We start from the raw sequence: 26,564 nt of genomic DNA, 5'->3' as shown, positions 1-26,564 counted from the left end.
AAGTTCACACATGATGAATACCACTTTTCCACGAGAATAGGCAGCGTCATACCCCATAAAAAATTATTATATTAAAGAAAAAAAATACACAAATTTACTGTTATGCTTCATTACTTGTAAGGCCAGAACATGTCCTTTTATTGAGAACTTAGAATCAAAGAATAAGGCGGGAGGTGGCCACACAGCCCATTGTGCTTGTGATAGCTCTTTGAAAGGCAACGTCCCATTTTCCTTCCCATCCCCTCATATCCTTGCAGATTTCACCCCTTCAATTATTTATCCAACATTGGAAATTATCAGTGATTCTGCTTCCAACATGGGTGGCACAGTGGTTTGCACTGCTGCCTCGCAGCGCCAGGGGCCCAGGTTCAATTCCTGCCTCAGGTGACTGTCTGTGTGGAGTTTGCACATTCTGCCTGTGTCTGTCCAAAGATGTGTGGGCCAGGTGAATTGGCCATGCTAAATTGCCCATAGTGATAGGTGCATTAGTAGGGAGTAGGTGAATGGGTCTGGGGTAGGTTGCTCTTCGGAGGGTCGGTGTGGACTTGTTGGGCCGAAGGGCCTGTTTCTGCACTATAGGAATCTAATCTAATCATGCTTTTGGATAGTGCATTCCAAATTATAAGTCACTGTATATTTAAAAAAACCTCTTGTCTCAAGATATTTTGCTAGTTGCTTTAATGGTGATTTTCTCAGGAGACGGCAATTTCAATGCTGCACCTTTCCTCTTTTGTTTGATTTCAGGATACCAGGGAATACGAAGTTTCCATATGAATAAGCTCATGGAAGGGGCAGGAAGAATGAGATTCCTGCAATCAGCCAGAGTTTCCCAGTGCACACCCCAGAGAATGATGCTCCTCTCTGCTTTCTAATCCAAATCAGAAGTTAACTGACATTCCAGACTCGACACTCCCTCCAAATGTATCTCACCCAGTCGTGTTCACCTGAAAAGGGATCCTGGCAACTCAGTGTGAGAAAAGCCCCCTCAAATTCTCCAAAGAATGCATCGGTTGAATTATTTAGGTAACATCAGAATTTTTAATAAGAAGCAAAAATGGAGTATTTGAAGGAGACCAAATCAAATTTTGGCCAAAGCAATTTCACAACGTCTGTATTTTGTTTTGTTGAAGTACATTACGTGCTTTTCAAAGAGATATTCCTTGAGGCTCCTGTGAGCTTGCTGACTGGAAAGAGCTACGCTCTGTTCCAGAGAAGCTCAGCTATCCCTAATAGAGGACTGAGCAGTCCTTCACAAATTATCACCCTGGCACAATCCCCAGGTGAAAGCAGACACCCTCTCGCTATAGCCAGAGGTGAAGAGAATCCAAAGCAGCAGTACCCTCCATTCAGCATGAAGTTAGGGAATGTCACTTTTTTTTGAAAAATATAACCTCAAGGAATATTTTTTGCAATTGTTTTTCGACGTTGGTTCAGCACTTTGAACAAAAAGTATTCCATTTCTTTTAAGTCTCTGGTAAAGACGGGCCTTTCAATGAGCGAATTGCTTGACAAGTCTTTTCTAAGTGTCCCCTTTTTGCCTAACTGTACACAATCCCGTGTACGCACTTTCCCTGTAAATATGTATATGCAGGCACATACATGTGTATACATGCATGTACTGTACGTCTGTGTATATTCATTAAACAGCATATGTGTGTGATGTGCATCTGTGCATGTATATCCTTACTGTACATCTGCAGTATTCATGCATACCTGTGCTAACAGACACATTTTGTGTTGGGGCATTTGTTTACATATATTTTCCTAATGTAAGCAAAACGCATTACACCTGCACACCTACATTGTGCAGCATTTTCTGCATTTACCTCTTGCTATTTATTTGTGAAGAGTTTTATTCTGCTGGTAAAGTTGCACAGGAGAATTCTACTTTAGTTGCACTAGTCATTGTGATCAGTCACAACATGTAGTAATATTTCTCCCCGTGCTCCGATGTGTAATATTAAGTGGCAAACATTTCCAAACAGCACAGGCTCAGCCAAATAATTAAGCAAATTTAAACAGCGAGTAGCTTAAGCCATTTGGGTCAGGAATCTGGGGGGTTTGATTCTCAGTTTGTACTGTGCTAGCTGATCTCAGTGTGAGCATGAGTGAGAGGTGCTGATATTGTTTTTATTTCCCTCTCAGTTTGCAAGAGGAGTTAGAGGGGTATGTTTGGGGACCAATCATCTCAGATTCTTACTTTCGATCCAAGTCTGTAATCAGGGGCAAGTGACTATTGGAATGAGTAAGCTGTCATCTTGTACAGTAATGTTCACTGCATTAGACGCAGTTCAGAGAAGGTTTACTAGACTAATACATGGAATGGGCAAACGTGAGGACTGCAGATGCTGGAGATTAGAATCGAGAGTGTGGTACTGGAAAAACACAGCAGGTCACGCAGCATCCAAGGAGCAGGAGAATCGACATTTCGGGCAAAAGCCCTTCATCAGGAATGATGGGCAAACTGTATTATGAGGAAAGTGTATTCAGACAGGGTCTGTATCCTCTGGGGTTTAGAAGTGTCAAACGTGACTTAATTCAAATGTAAGATCCTGAGGGAACCTGGGTGGATACTGGAAGGATGTTTCCTCCTGTGGGAAAACCTAGAAGTCGAGGTCATTTTAAAACAAGGGTCACCCATTTAAGGCAGAGATGTGGAAACATTATTTTCCTCCCTAGAGGGTTGTGAGTCTTTTGGAATTTCTTTCCTATAAAGGCAGTAGATGAAGAATCTTTAAATACCTTTGGTTATCAGGAGTGCAGGAATGGAGAGTTGAGGTTAAAATCAGACCAACCATGATCGCATTGAGTGGTGGAACAGGCTTGAAGGGCCTAGCAGCCTTCTCTTGTTTGTGTGTTTGTGTGTTTGTGCGCTCCCTCAGCAGAAGAATTTGAAGAATTGATGCTTGACTTTGTAGAACTGGCACCTCCAATGGGTACCTCTCCAGGGCAGGAGAAAGTCAGAGGGGAGCAGGTGGAAAGCTGATCTGCCCCTCGACATTAACATTTCAGAAGAGAAGGAGAAAAATCTGGATGAGGAAACTTTTTTTTAAAATAATGCATTACTGTTTTGCTACGTTGCATGCTGTGTGAGCAGAACTTGACATTAATACAGCACTTTCTTACTGCAACAAACCTGTAACTGCATTTTAACAAAATAAAACAACAGCGAGACAGTGGCTCACCTTCCTCTGTATGAGAAAGCATCTATCCTACAATTGGCTTTATTGATTGACTCGCGGGCTGGGAGTGTGGACGGGGAGGTGAGAGGGGTAGGGGTGGTATTGAGAACTGTAAATGTGTTCTTTCACTCCCACAGTTATTCAAAATGCCATAATAGCACACTCCAGATTTTATCTTAAAATGCATTATGTCCATCTTAAATTCAACAGGACTTTATTGGCTGTGGTTAACATGAAGGACTTTCCTTCTCAATGTCACCCCTTTTCTGAGGCTTGGTGACCTTCATGTTAAACTCACCAGCAGACGTCTCTCTCTAATGAGAGAGCAGACCTGCAGTCCTCCGGGTCTATGGCAACTTGGTCTTCTGGTGTTTTGTTTTGTCTTCTTGACCTAAGGAGATCAGGGTGTACATGAGTCAATTCCTAACCCTCACACTGCTAAATCTAACATCTTAACATCGATTAAAAGCAAAGTGCTGTGGATGCTGGAGATCTGAAAGAAGGGTGATATTGACCCTTAACGCTGTTTTTCTCTGCTGCTGAGTTTCTCCAGCACTTCCTGTTTCTTTATCTTGATATTGGACCATTGATGGGTTGTCATGGACTTGTGAGTACAATCAGGCCTCTGACAGCCAAGAAGGATAGCCACCAGAAACTATTAGGGATCCTTCTTTTAAGTTAATTAGTTATCATCCAATTATGTTATGCAGACTTAGCTGCTTTTTCACCCTTGACACAGAATGGTAAAGCCATTGTGGTGAACCTAGCAGAAAGAGGGTCAGAGGTGAGAAGTTCAACAATGTCAGAATCGATAATTGTCTTTTTACTTTGTGTGGGATGAGAAGAAGGAACATTTCCCAGAGTGCCAAGTCTCTGACCATCTAACATTGGGCCTCTGTCCTCTGACCAGCAATTGCTTTCCACCAGCAGAAAGCTGTGATGCAGGAAAAGCCCAGGGATTAAAATGGACCAGAACTCCTATGGCCAAGATCAGAAAGGTTTACTATCTACCTTGCCCACAACCTGCTCCATTCCTGCCCAGGGTTGAAATCAGGGTTTCAAGATTGATGTTCAAGGTGACTGCCTGCGTAGAGTTTGCACGTTCTCCCTGTGTCTGTGTGGGTTTCCTCTGGGTGCTCTAGTTTTCTCCCATCATCCAAAGATGTGCAAGTTAGGAGGATCAGCCATGCTAAATTGCCCATAGTGTTCAGGGATGTGCAGGGTAGGTGGATTAGACCTGGGAAATACAGGGTTACAGGGATAGGATGGGGGGGCTGGGGCTGTGTAAGATGCTCTTCAGAGAATCAGTGCAAGCTTAATGGGCTGAATAACCTCAATCTACACAGTATGGATTCTATGACTCTATGAAAAATGCACAGTCAGGTGAGTGACCATATTGTACATGTGGACACATATTGAAACAAAACAGAAATTGCTGGAGATACTCAGCAGGTTTGGCAGTGTCTGTGGATAGAAAGCTGAGTTAATGTTTCAGGTCTTGTGACCCTTCTTCAGTGCTGTTCTGATCCCTTATGCTGATTTTGATTCGTATCAGCCAGAGACAATTCTCATAGATGTAAACAGAAATCAAAAGGAAGGATCACTGTACACCCCACATAACATCTCTGCTCCTTCCAAGGATTTTAACACAACAGGATTTTGGAGTCAGATAATTTCATAGAACCAGATTTATGCACAACAGAAGTTAATACAGAAGGGCAGATGGTTGTATCTGTGTTGCGAGACTGTAACAGAGGGCTAGTTATGAGCTCAAACCTTAAATGATTTGTCAGCATTTTTGAAGTACTCACAATGTGTTATATCTTTCAGTATGCTAGCTGCAGGCTGTTTGAAGATCCTTATCAAGTTTGTAATCTTTCAGTTGTTACTCATACATTCTGCTAATTTAAGCATCATTTTCCTCAGCATCTATTTCAGTCATTGTAGAAGTCACGTTTTCCCATGCAGCATTATATCAGAGCACAGAAAAATAGATCATTCATGAAATTCTGATAATTGGCTTTTTTTAACTAGTCAATGAATTGTGTTGCCTTCAAACCTGGAAGAATGTTTTACTGAAAGGCAATATGTTTATTTCTTTATAATATATTAAGTGCAAACTTTCTAAGCTATTTTGAACCATTATAGGGTCATACTGGGATTGAATTTCCATAAAAGTGTGATTCGCTTTTCTGTTGACCTGGTTACTTACAATAATCAGATTTTTATTTCTGTCATTAGCTTTATTTCTTATATGTCTTAATCTTGATTTTGATGTTTATTTAAATCTCTGGACTGGTTAGACCATAAGCTGGTGTGTTACAGTTCATTGAGAAAACCCAAGTTGCTGTGGCAACATGGATAGTGATGATAGAGGCTTCCCTCCATCACACGGTCAACCAGAATCTCTCCCGCTCTTACCACCCGGCCACCGACGTGGGTTAGAAAGATTTCCAAGTTGATACTTAATGTGTTTGACTGAAGTGAGACTTGAAGCAAGACTTTTTAGCTCAGAGGGACGGATACCCACTGCAGCTCAAGATCACCTTCCACATGCTCTCCCACTGGCATCTAAGGAATTAATCATATATTGCCTGTGCGTCATCACAACATAATTTTGGGAATTGGAGAAGGTGCTGGATCAAGTAACTCACATTTCTCTTCAATGGATTTCAGGCCCATTCATATTATCAACATTTTTCTCAATCTATTGCCATTCCAGAAATTCAATTAATTGAGTTTTGTGCTGCTGACATCAGTAGCCTTGCATAATGGCCTACGTCATAATTTCTTGGGTGATAGCTGGTATTTGAACGTTGAGCCACAATGAGCAATTTGCCACTCGGCGATATTAAACATGAAGTGTGTTCCACACTCATTTGGACCAACAAACCCGGCTTCAAATTATGATTATCAAAGGGTCACCAAAAATATGGAGCAAGACCCTGACATCATCGGGGTAACGGCAAGCATAAACGAATGATTTTTATTGTCACATGTATTTGGGAAGATGCAGGGAAAAGTGTTGTCACAATCTGGTGCTATTTTGGATTACAAATGAATAAAAAAAGATTACTTAAATAGAGCTACATCTTCACTTTAATTGACAGAAAAATAAGAAATTATGTTCAAATTTATAGTCCTGCTTTGTCAAGCACAGTTCCGGGTTTTCTGATGATCTCCGGGGTTTCTGTAAGGTGTTCCGGTCTCCAGGCTGCAATGAGTCCCCATTCAGAGTCCAGCCAATACCCATAGAGTCTCCAGCTCTGCTGCCACTGCCGACATTGCTAGGTATCCCGATCTGGGCCCAACATCGCCATCCTGACCCGGGCCCACCACACAGTGAAAGCTGCAGCCGTCATCTCACTGACCTCACTAGGAGCCCCTGCTCTGGGCCTACCATATCTATGAGTTACCACTGCAGACACCCCCTCACCACTTTTGCCTAGCCACCTCCACAATGACACCTCCTCCGCCACCAACAAGAGGGAGATGAAGAAAAAGAAAGAAGATGTATAGGAAAGAGAAAGAAGGACACAGCCAACCTGGAATGGACAGGCTTAGGAGTTTAAACGCTACTTGTCTTGTCAGCACTGCCTTCTTGGTTTAAAAAAAGGAACAAACACACAAAACTGAAATATTAAAATTACAACAGTGCATCCAGACAAATACCAAAGACCCCTGCAGAAGGCTGAGAAATAATATTAATGAATGGAACAAGCCCATTTTCAGAAAAAGACCAGATCTCACATAGCCCAGTATGTGTGTTCCTTTCTATTAGCTGTGAAAGTAACAGGCTGATTAACAAAATTCTTGCAATTTCTAAAGGCTGCCTTCTACAGAGCTCATTATATGTTTCATATCCCTCCCGATGACTGATGGCCTAACAGTGTAAAAACTGAAATGACCCAACAATTCCGTCATTGTGAAACAAATACAGAAAATGCTGGAGAAACTTAGCTGGTCTGGCAGCATCTGTGGAGAGAGAAACAGAGTTAACATTTCAAATCCAGTATAACTCTTCAGAGCTGGGTCTGACAGTGTGTCCTGTTTATTGACTTGAACGACTTGAAGAACATATACCGTTGTTGGTTTATAAAATTGACAAATGTCTGGTGAGATTGGAGATTTCGAACAAAGTTTTTCCCACAGAGGGTGGTCAATCATTGGAATAAGTCACTCCTTTGGAAAGAACTGAACAAATATATGGCTTTGAAAGTCCTAGAGTATTTTATACATATATATATATATATATATTACATACACATATACAGGAACAGTTGGCAAAATTTGAGAGGACTATAAAGTCACACTCTCATCAGAGTGGTTGTTTTAACCTGAGGGCCACTACCTTAAGCAAAGGGAGAAATTGAGAAGGAGAGTCCCCTCTACCCCTGGCCAAATACATGAGTCTGGAAATATCAGCAGCATTAATATCAAATGTAGAGGATGATTAATCACATGAATCTTTAACACAGCGAAAAGTTCACAAATTGATTAGAAAATGTGCAGGAGGTGAAAGGTTTAGAGAAAATTTATCAAGAGACAAATCATGGCTAGTTGGTTTTATGAGCCTGATTGAATGATCCTTTTTTTTATTGGCACTTTTCATGTTTTATGTCAAAGGATCATACCTTTAACAAGATAATAACCTTCCATTCTTACCCATTCATGCAATCCTTTGTTGGGATGGGTCAGAGTTTTATTCCAGCTCTCAGATCTCAAACCTCCAGCATGTTAATTACTTATTCTCTCTATCTGCATACCCAGTCCTCATGCACACATTTCATTTTTAACATTTAACTATCACATGTTCCTTAGTTTCATTTGGTCTCAGGCATGCGTGCTAAACCTTACTAGCTCATAACACGTGATACATTAATAGAAGTAACTGAGCTGTGGTCTTTTCCTTCATGCACCTCATGGGAATCATTTCATTTATAAATGCAAAAAATTGAAACTCACATATGGATGTGGAATAGCCAAATTATTACTAGTATTAATAATTTGACACATTATTTAGATCATACATACCTGGTGGAATTTATTGGTGAAATAAAAATCCTGTGAGCTACCATGTAACCACTTGGTTTGCGCTGGTTTAGATTGGTTTGCATTTCGGTCATTTCTAAAATAACTTAACCTGAATGTGTACATTCGAAAGATCGCAATGGATTTTCATTGAAAGTCTTTTTCCAAAATTTTGAAACTTGAACTTTTCCATGATCCAATGGGTTTGGTGAACTAAGTAGCTGATGTAATTGACTTTGACCAGTGTTTGACAGCCGTTGGAGAAAATAATAAACAAATAGTGATGTATTCCCACTAAAATCATCAAAAAAACAGATGATCTGGTCTTTGCTGTTTGTGGAATCTTGTGGTGCTTAAATTGGTGGTCATGTTTCCCACAGTACAATAATGACTAACTGCAAAGTCCTGAGTGTATTTTAATTCATTGGCAGGGTGAGGGTGTCACTGGCTAGGCCAGCATTTATCACCCATCTCCAGAGGGTGGTTAAGAGTTAATGACATTGCTGTGGGTCTGGAGTCATATGTAGGCATTAGTGAAGCAGATGACAGTCGACTCATGGTTATCATAATACTCTCAATTCCAGATTTGTATAGAATTCACAATCCACCATGGCAGGATACAAATCCAAGTCCCCCAGAACATTACCTGGGTCTTTGGATGAACAGTACAGCAATAATACTAAGCACCAGGCCATCACCTCCCCTATTTGTACAAAATATTTTATATATCTGAGTCTTTCATTTCTTTGTCTTCCATTGTAAGGGTGCAAATTAAATCTCCAATGCTTCAGTTCCTTTCTAACAAACTGTGCAGTGATAGGGCACATATTTAAAATCTGCCAGCATTCACATTGGCCAAGATTTGTTTATTTCCAACGGGTGCACACTTTAATGCATCCCCTGAGCACTGTTTACTGGATTCTAAGTCTCATTGCCAATTCTAAGGATCTGATGTGATGTTATTCAGTGAGCCATGGACCCAAGGAGACAAGAAATGTTCCAGGTATAAATCCAGGTCCCTGAAGAGTTGGCTAATTGTCACTTGGGGAGCTTCAATTAGCTGCATCATCTCTCGGTTATGGAAGGAAAATAAGTAGCATGACAAACAGAAACTGTTGCTGGATGTGTGTGTATGTTAATATCTAGTATGGGTATGATCAGACAAAGTTGTCATACACCAGGAGGCACCAGTTGTACACTGACATTCAATGTCAAGATCCGTATGCAAAGACTGCCACTTGGCTCAGTATCATCATTACATCACCCATAGAAACATAAGCCAGCATGGGGCAACATAGCAGAGAGAAATTGTCCATATTTCAAAAGTGGAAAGGGTGGGAGGAGGCTTGTTTAAGAGCATAATCACTGTCTCGGACAAGTTGACCAAATGGTCTGTTTCTATGCCGTGAATTCTAAAGGGAGCAATACCTGCAGCATTAAGATTGAAACCTGTTGATAGTGGTGGCTTTATAATGCAGCTCTTACACTGACATCATCAAAAATCTTGCTATTGCAAGGCAAGACTTGTAACATAGCTGATGCATTACGCTCAGTGTTGGTACAATGGCCAGTTTTTTGTTGCTATTCTTCAAGCTAACAGCATTTGTTCCTGTCAGCTACTCATGGCTTTGTTCATTATATAGGTGTCTGAATATGTTTACAAATTAGTGGTTTAATTTAAATTTATGTTTGCAGTTTTTAAAAAAATGCAAAATCAGCATTCTGATGTTAAATTAGTCTTATTAGTACTCTTCATTTCAAATATTAATATTTAGTATGCAGATCTCACTGTAGGATTGTAATGATAATGTGACATTGCTGAAACACGTTGCTATTAAATATAAAACAGATAGGTCTGTGGGAGGAAATTATCAGTCTAGGAAATAATCTTGAAATTCAAACTGAAAGCACAAATCTTTTATATATACTGAAGTTGTCTGAGTGAATTGTACTCTTTCTTCCACCTACCTCAAAATTTTGACTGTGGACAATACACTTCTCCTGTCTTCTAAAGCTTCACCTGATTCTCAGTAGGGATGTGTAGTTGACGGTGTTGCTATCCGATTGTCCTTCTATCTCACTGCAACTTAACGTGAAGGACTAGGCTCAGTATGATTGTGGAATCACCACATCAAGGCATGACAGACAATAGGCAGCATGAGGTCAATAAGATCTCTAACTCTTTATGAATTCTCTAGTTGGTCGATTGCCAGCATAAACATCCTTATCAAATAAAAACAGAAAAAGCTGGAGGAGCTTAAAAGGTCTGGCAGCATCTGTGGAGAAAAAAACAGAGCTAATGTTTAGAGTCCAATGATCCTTCTTTAGAACTGATAGTGGGTGGTATATATACTGAAGTTGTGGTAGAGTGCGGGGACAGATGGAGACGGAGCTGAGGGAGAGAGAGAAAGATGGTTAGGCAGATAAAGGGATTGATGATGATAAGCCAACGAAGGAGAACGGAGAGAAATTGAGGACTGCAGATGCTGGAGATCAGAGTCGAGGGTGTGGTGCTGGAAAAGCATAGCAGGCCAGGCAGCATCCGAGGAGCAGGAGAATCGATGTTTCAGGTATAAGCCCTTCATCAGGAAGGAGAAGGGGATCATGAGTAGGTCAAAATGGGTTGGCTGTGCCTGAAAGCAGCACATGTCATGACAGACCCCAAGATGTGGAGAAGGATAAAAGACATGGAATGAGGTATACAGGCCCTAACGTTATTGAACTCAATATTGAGTCCTGAAGGCTACAGGGTCCCCTAAGTGAAAAAGGGATGCTGTTCTTTCAGCTCTCACTGAGCCTTGCTGGAGCTCTGTAGCAAGCCCAAGATAGAGATGGTGACCACGGAACACAGCGATGTGTTGAAGTGCAAAGCAACTGGATGGGCAAAGTCACTTTTACAGGCTGAACGTGGGTTTTCCACAAAGTGATCATCCAGTTAGCGGAGACCACATTGTGAGCAGCCAACAGAATAGACTACAGTGAGTGAAGTGCAGATAAATCACTGCTTCTGGAGCTTTGAAGGTGAAGGGGGAGGAAGTAAATGGGCACCTCCTGTGATTGCATGGGATGGTGCTGTGGGGGTGTGGGGATGTATTGGGAATGGAGCAGGGCATCCCCGAGGGAAAGGTCCCTTGGAAATGCCAACAAGGGAAGGCAAGATGTGTTTGGTGGTGGCATCCCATTGAAGGTGGCCGAAATGGTGGCTTATGATCCTTTGGAATGCTAATGCTGGTGAGGTGGTAAGTGAGGACCAGAGGGACCCTACCAGTGTTGTGGAAGGGAAGAGAAGGGGTGAGGGCAGAAGTGCGGGAGATGAGTTGGACATGGCTAAGAACCCTGTCAACCACAGTGGCGGGAATCCTCAATTGAGCCAAACTATTGACATTTCTGGAATTGGAAAAACTGGGAGAATGGAAAGGAGTCCTGACAGGAAGTAGGGTGTGAGGACGCTTAGTTAAAATAACTGCGGGAGCCAATGGGTTTGTAGTGGATATTGGTGGCCAGCCTATCCAGAAATGGAAACAGAGAAGTCAAGGAAAGGAAGGGAGAAGTCTTTATGCTATTTCTCATCCTAATCTCTGCCCATCTCTCAATCACAAAACATTGTTTTCTGATCAAATTATTGTACAGTTCTGAAATAAAGTTGTTGATCTGTGGAGATGTTGCATGTGATCCCATTGTTTGTGGTATAATGAGTAATTGTGTACATGAGATTTGTTATGTCACATTGAATCTGAAAACCAATCAACCAATGGGATGCAAATAGAACTGAGAGAAAATGTCTTCCATCACAGGTTTACCTATTCCTGGGAGAATGATTAGACATCCCGTGTGCCTCTGTGTGTCAGACTTTTATTGTGATGAAATGGTTCTCCTTCAGTTCTCTGTGTCCCAACACCAAGCATACCCCTCATGAAGCCTAGCCTTAAGGACTATGCAATGGTTGAGAAGCAAGCTTTTATTATTTCATAACCAGTTGCAGTAATGTTTGCTACATCAGATAGTGAAGGAGTGATAAACAGCTGGCTGAATACCCTACTAGCTAGTGCTACTGAGATTTATTTCTCTGCAACATGATTTGATTGATCTATAAATGTGCAGGCTGTTTAGAACAATATATGACTTTTCCATAGCTTTGATCTTAAAGAACATTAAAGTAGATTTTAACCATTTGAATGACTTGATACAAGAAGCCATCAAGTGACATCATAGTATTTTGAAATAATGTGTATTCTGCATCCAAACTTGGTAAACTTAGTGGTCATCAATGTTTAATTAGCAATCTCAAAGGATTTAATCAATTCCACTGTGACTGAATTCCTGAAATTAACACATTGCAAAGTTAACTTCATCATTCCAATCTTCTTCTTCTATTTACTCATGCATTAATATTTACATGGATCCTCTTCTGAAGCTATTAACTCATTCTCTGGATGCCAGATATTCTCCAGTACCAGTATTCCTGTGTGATCTTCACAGTGGGAGAAAGTGAGGACTGCAGATGCTGGAGATCAGAGTCGAGAATGTGGTGCTGGAAAAACACAGTAGGTCAGGCAGCATCCGAGGAGCAGAGGAATCGCCGTTTCGGGCATAATGATGAAGGACTTATGCCCAAAACATCAATTCTCCTGCTCCTTGCATGCTGACCTGCTGTGCTTTTCCAGCACCACATTCTCAACTCTGATCTTCACAGTGAATGGTAGCTGGCTATTCCACTGTGGGATACTTCACAGCTCATCTACCCCTGTCCTCCTTCATTCCCCACATCTCTGACAAGAAACAGGATTCCCAGCATGATTTTTGTTCAACAACATAACAAGGTACCACTGAATCCCATTGCTGGAATCAATCAACACAACATGGAGCTGACATCAAACCCTGTGTGGTTTTGAGGCTATAAAGATGGAGCCATTAGGAGGTGTATGAGATCAATTGCACAGCAAGCTACTCAAAAGACATCAAATGCTTTTGTCCTTTCAAACAGATTACCCATCAGCCCCTGAATATCCTGATGGGGTAAGTTATGAGTCCGAATCACAAAATTTACCAAGCCTCCTTAGACAGCACTATCCAAAGCCATTATCACTTCCATCTAGAAGGACAGAGCAGGAAATACATGGGAACAACACCACATGCAAGTTCTCTCCAAGCCACTCACCACCATCCTGAGTTGGAAACATCTCAATGTTCCTTCAGTGCCGTTGGGTCAAAAGCCTGGAACTCCCTCCCTAGACAGGATGTCCCTACACTGACTGCAGCAGTCCATGGAGGCAACTCACCACCACCCTCTCAAAGGTAACTAGCGATAAGCAATAAATGCTGCCCGGCCAATGATGTCCACATTCCAGAAGTGATTTTTTTTAAAAAATCACCTTTGGTGCTAAATCACTGATCTGATCACCTGTCTGTACTCAGTTAATTTAGTCTCGCTGCAGTTCAGGTGTTATAATACTTCTGAATACATCTGTGCTAGAAAAAGTGCAAAAACAAATGAGGGAAGAAGATATAATGATTCCTGAACTCTGAGTCATGCTGTACTTGAAATGTTAACTCTGTTTCTTTCTCCACAAAGACTGCAAGAACTGCTGAGTTTCTCTGGCACTTTTACTTTTATTTCGTATTTGCTTTTAAGTGATTTCTGACTGCTGGTCTGTGACTGTTTGTGTAAAATTTCTTGGTGTGGATGACAGGCAGGAATCTGATTAATGCCTCCAATGCTAAAAAGCCTATTGACGGCTCACAGTTTAGACACGGAACTGGGACACCACTGAAGCCTGTGAATCATAATCTTCAGCACTGAGTCAGAAATTCAAGATAGGAGAGAGAAAAAATGAGAGGGCAAGGGAAGAAAATGGCATTTAAATATTGTGTGAGAGCCCATGAATCAAACAGATGTCTATATGTCAATATAGATGTCTGAAACCAATTTAACAGCAAAAGCACATGAACTACTGATCAGCCCATGAAATAACATGGCCTCTTAGAATGGGCTATTTAAATGACTAGGCATCAAGTGACTCCATATGTAAATTGGATTTTGAGTCTGTACAGTGCAATATGATTTAGGATTATATTTTTCCCAAGAGTATGTGTGAACTAGAGTCAAAAGATATTTTATTAAATTGTCAGTAGGATCTAATGATACTTTAGTGAAGTAACTTCTTAACCAAACTAACCTGCAGAACAAAATCTTGATTATAACCTGAGACTACTTAGCATTCAATACCACTGTGGAGGCGAATACCTTCACTGATAATGGAGAGAGAATGCAGCCAAGAGAGTTAAAGGGTTTGCTGGTGTAGGTGCTGTGTGCATCAGCCCTATTCTGTTATTGTGGTTCCATCTGGAAAATCTTGTCTTGCTGCACAATTCATTTTTAATTCTGAGCTGCCAGAAAGGAATTTTTCTCGTAGTTTTGTTCATTGTTGTTTCTTTGATGTGAATAATAAAAGCCCATTTGCCAAACAATGATGTATGGTTTATTTAAAAAAAATGAATGAATCACCATAGAATAAATATACTGTGATGTTTACTCCGTAACAACTGATGTATATGTTTTTAATAACTGTTAGATGCTAAAATGGAAAGATTTTTTTCCCCATTAATAAAGATGACAAGGATTTAGACCTTTCAATTGTGGCTGTTGGGTTGCATCTTGGAATTTACTTTTTTGAATTTCTTCAAATTTTAACTAACCCTTCATTTTCTTTATGTTTGTTGCCAAATGTATTAGTAATACTGGCAAGGATGCCTTTGTCACCTATTGCGAATGAGTTACTAAAAATGTCTTTTTGAACCACAACACTCCTTGTGTTGAGTCAGAAGAATCAGAGAATCCCTACAGTGTGGAAGCAGACCACATCGCGTCCACATCATCCCTCTTCTGTAACCCCACATTCCCCATGGCCAATCCAGCTAACCTGCACATCTTTGGACTGTGGGAGAAAACCAGAGAACCCGGAGGAAATCCACACAGGCAGTCCTCCGAGGGTGGGATTGAATCCAGGTCCTGTTAGACAGCAGTGCTAACCACTGACCCACTGTGCCACAAGAACAGAGGAACCAATCAGATTGTTTTCAGTAGTTGCATCATAAAAATGCTTAGGAGGGTTTTGTCCAAAATGGAACAGTTACAAATTCCCTGGACAGTTAATCAGATGATATCTTACCAAATTATATTTTAGAGCATTGATCCAGATGTGACTGGACACATTCATACTCTTAATATGAACAGGTGGAGGAGGATGAGTTTCTGCTTTTAATTAAATCAATACTAAACAAATTACACTCTCTTCCTCTCTCCCTCATGCATTTATTGCAGAAGGTTACATTATAGTCTCTTCCAAGAATTCTGAAGACATTTTTCTTTCTTTAATTATCCTTTACCAGAATTAAAAATTAAACAGTTCTCACTTTCAAAATGCTCAATGATTGAAAGGGCATAAACCTGGGTTCCAGTTTACTGTTTTTTTAATTTAATTTTATGAAACACTTATTTCATCTGACACCCCCTGCACCCTTAGGGACCCCCAGTGTATCTTGCCACAGATTACTGACAATGAAATAGTGGAAGAGTTAAAATGACAGCCTAATTGTGCAATTAAGCTTAGAAATGTCCAGAATACAAATCCTGGGGCAATACTGTGTCAACTCACACAGAAGAAGACATTTTTCATGCACTGATAGATTCCAAATAGTTGTAAGATAGGATTTCCACTTCAGACAAAATGTGTAAAATACAAACAAAATATGCTTATATGCTTACAACTGGTCAGGTTATAGTTGAATTTTCTGTTAAAACTTGCTTGTACAAAAGCAGGCTTAAGATCAACCACAAACCTTCAGAATTGGACAGAGTAACAGAAGAATTTTTTATTTTTTATTTTTTATGTTTTTTTTTCTATTGCTTAGTATTCTCTGATATCTTTGAGAGTCATAGAGTCTTAGAGATGTACAGCACGGAAACAGACCCTTCGGTCCCACCCGTCCATGCCGACCAGATATCCCAACCCAATCTCGTCCCACCTGCCAGTACCCAGCCCATATCCCTCCAAACCCTTCGTATTCATATACCCATCCAAATGCTTTTTAAATGTTGCAATTGTACCAGCCTCCACCACTTCCTTTGGCAGCTCATTCCATATACGCAACATCCTCTGCATGAAAAAGTGGCCCCTTAGGTTTCTTGTATCTTTCTCCTCTCAGCCTAAACTTATGCCCTCTAGTTCTGGACTACCACACCGCAGGGGAAAAACTTTGTACATTTATCCTATCCATGCCCTTCATGATTTTATAAACCTCTATAAGGTCACCCCTTGGCCTCTGGCATTCCAGCCTATTCAATCTCTCCTTATAGGTCAAATCCTCCAACCCTGGAAACATACTTGTAAATATTTTCTGAACTCTTTCAAGTTTCGCAACATCCTTCCAATAGGAAGGAGACCAGAATTGCACACAATATTCCAACAGTAGCCTAACCAATGTCCTATACAGCTGCAACATGACCTCCCAACTCCTGTACTCAGTACTCTGACCAATAAAGGAAAGCATACCAAACACCTTCTTCACTATCCTATCTACCTGCGACTCCACTTTCAAGGGGTTTTGACCCTGCACTCCAATGTCTCTTTGTTCAGCAATATTCCCTAGGGCCATACCATTAATTATATAAGACCTGCTAAGATTTGCTTTCCCAAAATGCAACACCTCATATTTATCTAAATTAAACTCCATCTGCCACTCCTCAGCCCATTGGCCCTTCTGATCAAGATTCCATTGTAATCTGAGGTAACCTTCTTCATTGTCCACTTCACTTCCAATTTTGGTGTCACTGCAAACTTACTAACTATACCTCTTATGCTCACATCCAAATCATTTATATAAATGATGAAAGGTAGTGGACACAGCACTAACCCTTACAACATACCACAGGTCTCCAATCTGAAAAACAACCGTCCACCACCACCCTCTCTCTTCTACCTTTCAGCCAGTTCTGTATCCAAATGGGTAGTGCTCCCTGTATTCCATGAGATCCTGAAGAAGGGCTCATGCCCGAAACATCGATTCTCTTGTTCCTTGGATACTGCCTGACCTGCTGTGCTTTTCCAGCAACTCATTTTCAGCTTCCATGAAATCTAACCTTGCTAGCTAGTCTCCTATGGGGAACCTTGATGAACACCTTACTGAAGTCCATACAGATCACGTCAATGCTCTGCCCTCATCAATCCTCTTTGTTACTTCTTCAAAAAACTCAGTCAAGTTTGTGAGACATGATTACCCATGCACAAAGCCATGTTGACTATCCCTAATCAGTCCTTGCCTTTCCAAATACATATACATCCTGTCCCTCAGGATTCTCTCCAACACATTGCCCAACACCAACGTCAGGCTCACTGGTCTATAGTTCCCTGGCTTGTCCTTACCACCTTACTTAAACAGTGGCTCCACGTTAGTCAACCTCCAGTCTTCCGGCTCCTCACCTGTGATAATCGATAATACAAATATCTCAGCAAGGGGCCAACAATCACTTCCCTAGCTTCCCCACAGAGTTCTAGGGTACACCTGATCAGGTCCTGAGGATTTATCCACTTTTATGTGTTTCAAGACATCCAGCACTTCCTTCTCTGTAAAGTGGACATTTTTCAATTGTCACCATCTATTTTCCCACATTCTATATCTTCCATTTCCTTCTCCATAGTAAACACTGATCCAAAATAGTCATTTATTATCTCCCCATCTCCTGTGGCTCCACACCAAGGTCGCCTTGCTGATCTTTGAGGGGCCCTATTGTCTCTCTAGTTACTCTTTTGTCCTTAATGTATTTGTAAAAACCCTTTGGATTCTCCTTAACTCGTGTTGCCAAATCTATCTCAGGTCCCCTTCTTGCCCTCCTGATTTCCCTTTTTGTATACTCCTACTGCCTTTATACTCTTAGGGATCGAGTCAATCCTTAAGGATTGACTCAATCTATCCTGTCTATACCTGACATTTGCTTTCTTCTTTTTCTTAACTAAACCCTCTATTTCTTTAGGCATCCAGCATTCCCTATACCTACCAGCCTTTCCTTTCACCCTGACAGGAATATACTGTCTCTGGACTGATGTTATCTCATTTCTGAAGGCTTCCCATTTTCCAGCTGTTTGCTCCCAGCGAACAGTCAACTTTTGAAAGTTTTTGCCTAATACCATCAAAATTAGCCTTTCTCCAATTTAGAACTTCAACTTTTAGATCTGGCTTATCCTTTTCCATCACTATTTTAAATCTAATAGATTTATGGTCGCTGGCCCCAAAGTGCTCCCCTACTGCCACCTCAGTCACCTGTCCTGCCTTATTTCCCAAGAGTAGGTCAAGTTTTGCACCTTCTCTAGTAGGTACATCCACGTACTGAATCAGAAAAATTTCTTGTGCACACTTAACAATTTCAAAATTTTTTTTAGGACTATTTAATAGTCTCATTGGTGCACACAAATCAGTTTTGTAATTATTTTGCTGAATGTTGATATGAAGAAAAATTCTGAAAATGTGCCTACTGGTGACTGTGAGTCTAAAATCAAGAGTCATTGAGGAATCTGAAGCATTCAAAGAAGAACTGAGCAGATTTCCTGCAAGCTTTCACAAATTTCTACAACTGGTTGAATCTAGCTATATTGACTAGTGCGACACATTTTGTAATGCAGTCTCGTCTAGAAGATTGAATCACAAACTGGAGTAAAAGATACAGGAAATTGGAGTTTTTGTTTATGCTCTGCTATCCTTACAGTATTCTTTTCCCTTAAAGGGGCAGCTCATGAGAAAGTTGTAGATTTCAACGAAATCAGAAAGCCTCTGTCTCCATGTCAAACAGACTTGATCTAACAGTTTTGTTGATAATTACAGCAATCAAAGTTGACCTGTTAATTCCCTTCCTGTTCCAATACCAAACTAATAAAAGTCTAATTCACAACTGTCCCTAGGTTAGTGAAACTAGCCTGGGCCTGCACTAAGTCCATAGGGACCAAATGGCCGAACTTTGAGTAGGCAAAACTGGAACATAGTTATCCTTTTGAAGGTAGATGCCCACACAATGTGATTTGCCCTGGGTCTCGCAACCCCCTCAGGACAGCTTTGCTCTCAATGTTGATGAATTAGAACCTGTGTATTTCTTTCTGATTGCTCTCTTGATCATGCTGGAAGTAATCCATACAGGCCAAGAAAGGCCCAAGTCTTTGTCCCAGGCTGGGTTGAGACAGTTGATCATTGCTGTTGTGGTTCTGTTCGCCGAGCTGGGAATTTGTCTTGCAAACGTTTCGTCCCCTGTCTAGGTGACATCCTCAGTGCTTGGGAGCCTCCTGTGAAGTGCTTCTGTGCTGTTTTCTCCAGTATTTATAGTGGCCTGTCTCGGCCTGGCCTGTCTCTAGTCAGCCTACGATGCATCTCATAGTTGAAGATCTTGTCTTGAGAACAATTCAAGCATGACTGGCCATTTGAGCACAACTATGGAGAATGGCCAGTGCTTAGCAAAATGTATTTTAGCTTGTGTTGGCAAGTTCAAAAAAGACAAAGCAGAATTATATAAATCCAATAACGTTCCCCATTTTGACTTAAAGGCAGCATGTTCAGGAAACATAAAATTTGCATCTAACAATAAGATAGGTTATTGAGTTTTTAACTTTGGCAGGAAGAATAAAGGAGCGCATATTATTTAAATGGAGAAAGACTGCAGAAAACTACAGCACAGAGGGGGAGTCCTTCTGCCTAGCTCACAAAAAGCTAACTTGCAATAACAGGTGACAGAGGAAGCAAATTAAAAGTTGGCCCTTATTGCAAAAATTGGGAGGTCTTCGTAAAATTGTACAAGACACTGGTCAAACCACAGCTGGAATACTCTGAACAAAAAGAAAGATATACAAGCAGTGGAGGCAGTGTGGCAAAGGTTCATTAGATTGATTCCTGGTATAGAGGGATTGTCTTATAAGTAGAGGTTGAGTAGATTCAGCCATACTCAATACAATTTAGAAGAATGAGAGGTGGTTTTATTTAAACATGCCAAGTTTTTAAGGAACTTGACATGGTGGATGTAGAAAGGTTGCTTCCCCCTGTAAGAGAGTCTGGAAACTGAACTGTATGAGCCGTGTGGCTATAAAAGCAGCTCACCAGCTTGGGAACCTGCACGGATTAACTCACCTCCTAACTGCCCAAGGCTTGTCCCACCATCTACAAAAGACAAGTCAAGAGTGTGATGAAATTTTCCCCATTTGCAGCTCCAGCAACACTCAAGGGGCTTGATACCATCTGGAACCAAGCAACCTGATGGATTGACACCTCTTGAATATTCATTCTTTTCAATACTGATACACAGTAGCACAGTCTGCGCCATCTACAAGATGAACTGTGGAAATTCAACAAGATTCATTCAACAAAATTTGGGACTAGGTTAGATTGGAATTGTGTTTAGCAAGGACTGGTTGGACCAAAGGGTCTGTTTCCATGCTACCTGACTCTATAACATCACCTTCAAAACCCACCACCTCTCCTACCCATAAGCCCATGTATGGGAACACCACAAACTGCTGGTTCATCTGTAAGTCACGTACTATCCTGACTTAACATTGTTCCTTCACTGTCACTGGATCAAAATTCTGGATCTCCCTTCCTAATAGCACTATAGGTGTCATGGCAGCTCAAGGAAGGCAGTAGTTCAAGAAAGCAGCTCATCTCTACCTTTCCAGGGCAATTAGGGATGGGCAATAAATAGTGGCCAAGCTCACAACCAATGAAGGAATAAACAAAGTTCCACAGAAGGGACTGAACAGCCTTGGATCATACACAAGTTCTTATTTTGATATGATCCAATCAACTTTGACATAGCACAAGGGAGATAAGTGTCAAGTTTAGTGTTTTGATAAAGATGGATACTAGGGAATATATGAAACAGGGTGTGCACAATTCAGTGCTCATTTTAAAGTCAGGCTCTCTGCCTTTCGTCCGTAGACCTGTCCATTCAATTGGATCATCTGATTAACTCCATTTTTAAAAATTCTTTCATTGACATGGAAGTCATTGGCAAGGCCAGCATCTATTGCCTACATGTAATTATCCTTGAACTGGGTTACTGATTAGGCCATTTCAGAGACAATAGCTTCAGGAGTGGAAAAGTAATTAAGTGCAATATAAATCATATGCTACAATGGCACAGATTAATCAGGGGCAGTCAGAAATGACAAATCCTGTCGGATTTAATTGATTGATTTTTTTTTCTCCAAGGATGGCCAAAAAGGGTTTGTTATGGTCTATGTGGATTTTAGCAAGGTATTTTGACAAGGTTTTGTGATTGGAACACACGTAGGTTTCCAAAGTGCTCAGCACTAGGGTCCTTTTTTCCATCATATGTGTCAATCATTTAGACTTGAACATAGGGAGCATTGTTAAGAAATTGCGGACATTATAAAAAAATTGTGTCTGGTAAAAATGCCATAAATGGTCTTTTCCCAAAGATGGAAAATTTCTAGACTAGGGGGCATATTTTTTAAGGTGAGAGCAGAGAGATTTAAAAAAGATATGAGGGGCAATTTTTTACACAGAGGGTGGTTTGCGTGTAGAATGAACTTCTGAGGAAGTTCTACTCTCTCATGAGAGAAGGACAATTAGTGGTAGTTTAACCTGAGGGTCACCATGCCTCAGGCGAGGGGAGAGAGGTTGAGAAGGTCAGCCCTTCATAGTAACCTTAACAGGTGTGGGAATTAAACCTATGCTGTTGGCTTCACTCTGCATTGCAAACCAGCCATCCAAACTAACCAAATAAACAATGAAAGAACTGTGGATGCTGTAAATCAGAAACAAAAACAGAAATTGCTGGGAAAGCTCCATTCTGAAGAAGTGTCACTCAACCCAAAACATTAACTCTGATTTCTCTCCACAGACGTTGCCAGAACTTCTGAGCTTTTCCAGCAATTTCTGTTTTTGATCCAAGCTAACCAATCAGGTAGTTGTTTGACTGGAGTCCATCCACTGACTTAAAGCTCGCTGTTTCCACCACAAGCACAAAGTGGTAATTGTGTGTATCATCTACACTGCAAGACCACCACCTGAAAGTTTCCCTACAAATTACACACCATCCTGACTTAGAAATATAATACTGTCCCCTCTTCAACTTTTGGTCAAAATCCTTGAACATTTTCCATAATTGCACTGTAGGTGTACCTTCATCACATGGTCAGTCGTGGTTCAAGAATATTGCCCACCACCACCTTTTCAGGGCATTTTGGGATGGACAATGAATGCTAACCTTGCCAGTGATGGGCGCTGCACTGAGGTTGCGAGAATTATTTTTGGTAAGGCATAAAGGTTCAAAGGGAGGAGCCAAGTTGGAGTTATTGGATAACAGTTGTAATGTTACTGGAGTAGTAATCCAGTAACCAAGCTAATGCGCTGGGAACATGGCTTCAAAACACACCATGGCAGCTGGTGGAATTTTGAATTCAATTATTAAATCAGGAACATTAAGTTACTTTCAGTAATGATGGTCATGACAATGGTCATAGAGTCATAGAGTCATCTCATCCGACTCACTGAAACCCTTTTATGGAAGGAATTTTGTCATCCATTCCGGCCTGGCCTACATTTGACTACAGAACTTTAAAGCTATGTAGACTTGCCTGACTTCTTATATTGTCTAAGTATACTGTGTTAACCAGGATCATAATGGAAGATTCAGATTGGACTCCATTAATTAACTCTGTTTACCTCCCCTCAGATGTTGCCAGGTCTGCTGAGTTTCTCCAGCACTTTTCATTTGTGTTGCCACACACATATCCAATAAAGATTGGTAAAAAGGACAAAGCCTCTGCAAATTTCCATCCTAAAAAGGATGAAAACTGAAACTAGTTCAGAGATAAGTCATGGAATGGCAGAACACACATTGAATTGTGAAACGCTTTGGAATTGGGGTCTGCAAACTGTAATTCTAAAGTTACATTTGGCCCATTAAGGATTTATAGGGCTCCCAAATCTGATAATAAAACCCATTTTCATGGCTTGGTTTGTCTTCTACTCATGTTACACTTTTAAAAAACTATACATTAATAAACAGCTTTGCTTCAAACAGAAAACCCTTCATCAAAATGTCTAATCTTTCATCATTTTTGACATCCGAATGTTAGATTGTGGCTCCTCGGATGCAGATATTGCACTCATTTGGACCACAGTTTTAAAGAAGCATCTATTTGAATCATTATGGCCAGTGATCCTGGCGGCTTTGGGATGTCCTGGGGTTGCGGAACGAAATGGCAAATGGGCAAAATTAAAAATCACACAACACCAGGTTTATTTGGAAGCACTAGCCTTCGGAGCGTTGCTACTTCATCAGGTGGTTGTGGAGTATAAGATCATAAGACACATAATTTATAGCAAAGGATTAGGTGATATATTGAACAAACCTGGATTGTTTAGTCTTTCATCTTTTCGAATGGGTTGCAGGTTTCAATTCATTAATATGTAAATCACAGAACTACTTTTAAGTCACCTTCTCAAGATAATTTAAGGTTTTATAACAAAAGGTGTCATCTCAGCTCAGACAATGCATTAAAGGTGTGAGGTCAGAGTCTGTCTGTATCCCAATCTTGAGTCAGACTAGTTCTACTTCCAAAGTGGAATTTACAAAATATTACATGTATTGACTGCCTGCAGACTATGCATTTTTGAGCAAAATAGAATGTATCTGCAAATATAATTCTGCAAATACAAATTCACCCCATAGACTTGAATGTGCGTGCGCATGCATGACAGAGAGTGAGTGCATGTGAGTGTGAGTGCGTGAGTATGGGTGTAATGGAGTATAAGAGGGTGTGAGTGTGAGGTGTTGTGTGTGTATGAGAGAGAGGCCGTGTGCATGAGAGAGGGTCTGTGTAAGTATGTAAGAGTGTGCGTGTTCGAGAGATAGAGACAGAGAGAGAGATTAGTGTAGTAGGGTCACCTGTCATGTGACATGAACCCAAAATCCCCGTTAAAGCCATCCTCATGGGTACCAAATGAATATGGCCCAAGTGCTGGTAAATGGGACTAGATTATGTTAAGATAACTGGTTGACATGGACAAGTTGGACTTAAGGGTTTGTTTCTGTACCGCACATCTTATGACTCTACACTCAGAAAATGCACAATCATGTAATATCCTGCAAATTCCACTTTGGAAATAGAACCAGTCTGACTCAAGATTGGGCTACAAACAGCCTAATACCTCATACCTTTAATGAACCGAAACCTGCAACCCATTCTAAAAGATGAAAGACTTAACAATCCAGGTTTGTTCAATATATCAGTGTATGATACTGTAACTTTTTGCCATACTTTCTGTCTTATAATCTTATACTTCACAACCACCACATGAAGTAGCAGCGCTCCGAAAGCTAGTGCTCCCAAATAAACCTGTTGGACTACAACCTGGTGTCGTGGAGTTTAACACTGACACCTCCACATTCTGGCATATGAGCGCATTCCTTCAGGTGGCGCTATTGGGGGAGGCTATGCCAGCGGTGGGGAAGTTGTGGGGTCGGGTCAGTCAGGATCCCACGACACTTCTCGATCGGTTGCCCCGCCCCCCCATCTAAAAGACCGTTGTTTTGCGCATGCGTCCGTGGTGGGCACCGCCGGGAGTTGTAGTTTTGGCTCGACTGCGCCATTCCCGTATTTCTGCGCCCGGTTGGTTTTGTTTCTAACGTCGCAGCCTTGATGGGATACAAACGCTTAACGGGCGGTTAAAAAAAAGGAAAAGTTAAAAGGACTATTGTTTTGGGGGCCGAGTAAGCCTGTGGAGAACTTGAAGGCGGTTGTATTGGGGATGGGGGGGGGAGGGGCAAGAAGGAGCGCGAGCGGCCTTGGCGGGTGGGCGCAGCGGCGCGCTGACGTCACACGCACGGTCTGGCTGGCTGGAGGAAGCTGCCGATTAATGAAGCTGCTCCCTCGCTTTTTTGGCAGCATTTTTCAGGTGGGCACTGATCCTCTGCAACGGTGAGGGGAGGCGGGCATGCACAATGCAATCATCCTCTTTGCTGCTTGGCGTAATGCCGAGGCATTGCTGCAATTGCATTTGTGACCAGACAGCATTTAAGTTTGTGTTTATATATTTATATACTATACCATATGTCCTCTTGTGCATGTTTTCTCTCTCTTTATCTTTCTCTCTCTCTCTCTCTTCCCAACCACCAACTCCCCAACCCCCTCCTCTCTCCAAATCCCCCGCCACTACTGCTGTTGGGTTTGTGTCACGTTCTTGCAGGGGTCAAGCAGAGACTGCAAGCTCAGGCCTATCACCGCATCGCTCTCCTCACCCTCCAAGCGAAGAGACTTGGGAGGTGGAATGAGCGGGAGATCTGGTTTTATAGTTTAAACTTTGTGTGTCACAGGTGGTTTTGTTTTCTTCCTGTCAGTGCTGAGCTTACAGCAGATTAGACTGCAAATGATACTTGATACTGGTGCAGGTGCAATGCACAGGAAATGCTGATGGCAGACGAGCTGTCTGCCTCACGATTTGTGGTGCTGATTCGCAAGGGGACATTTCAGTAAATGGCCAGTTAAAGCTGGAGAAAAAAATGGTAGATTGTGGCAGGTTGATTATTTTTTAAATTAATAATAGTTTTACAGCAAGGTTTGGTTCACCGTAGTGGCAATACGCGTTTTGTTGTACCTCCACGCAGGTTAATAATAATACGGTGATGTTGATCTGCTGTTTGTACATTATAAATGGACTCGCACCAGCTCATGTATTTACAAATGCCATATCCTTTGGCTTTCAAACTGATTCTTGAAAATCGGATTCCTTTTTGACGAGTTTCTGCTCCTGATTTTTATTTAATGATCCATAATGAACTTTAGTTTTGGTTGTAATCTAAATGACTGTCCCTTCTCCACAGCCTCGTTCCAATAATCTATCAATACAGTATGTTGTCTAGGCTGCTAGATAGAGAATGACCTCAAGAGCAAAGTCCCAGAGGGTTTATTGATGTCTGTGAAACCATACAGAATATAAATAAATGCCTTTTGAGCAGTGGGGGAGAAAGTGAAGAAGGGGAAATGGGAAGAAATTGGTAGAAGAAAATTAGATCAGTGTCATATAGGTTTTTTTTCAAACTTGCTAATACTATAAAATTGCTGTTTTACTGGAATTTAGATTTTAAACTGTTTGGAGAGAACTGACTGTCTTTTCACCATGCATGTAAGAATTTTTAATGAGAAATGTTTGGTTTGACACAGCATTTCAATGTAAAATTGACAGCTTTGATTTGAGGTGTGTGAGATTAACTGGTATGATTTAATGAAAAAAAAATACCTTGGTGCAGTATACGATATTTGGTTAGGACTAGGATGTCCCTTTCAAGTC

The 26,564-nt window shown here is 41.1% G+C and overlaps 2 protein-coding genes across 3 annotated transcripts in view; both read left to right on the top strand.

The window, feature by feature from the left end:
• The window catches only part of sez6l (seizure related 6 homolog (mouse)-like), a 269,322-nt gene extending 254,475 nt beyond the window's left edge, over window positions 1-14,847 (top strand). For both annotated transcript variants that reach the window (XM_072587857.1, XM_072587855.1), the window contains exon 17: window positions 745-14,847. In XM_072587857.1, the coding sequence (XP_072443958.1) occupies window positions 745-774 (30 nt within the window). In that variant the 3' untranslated portion in view covers window positions 775-14,847. The remainder of the gene's footprint in view (window positions 1-744) is intronic.
• A 10,236-nt stretch (window positions 14,848-25,083) lies between these two features.
• Window positions 25,084-26,564, top strand: part of asphd2 (aspartate beta-hydroxylase domain containing 2) — a 44,094-nt gene continuing 42,613 nt past the window's right edge. The window contains exon 1 of the mRNA XM_072587847.1: window positions 25,084-25,172. The gene's annotated coding sequence lies outside the window, so the exon portion shown is untranslated. The remainder of the gene's footprint in view (window positions 25,173-26,564) is intronic.

This window comes from Chiloscyllium punctatum, chromosome 17, assembly GCF_047496795.1.
Source record: "Chiloscyllium punctatum isolate Juve2018m chromosome 17, sChiPun1.3, whole genome shotgun sequence".
NCBI classification, from domain to species: Eukaryota; Metazoa; Chordata; class Chondrichthyes; order Orectolobiformes; family Hemiscylliidae; genus Chiloscyllium; species Chiloscyllium punctatum.
This window is presented reverse-complemented; position numbering and strand designations above follow the sequence as displayed.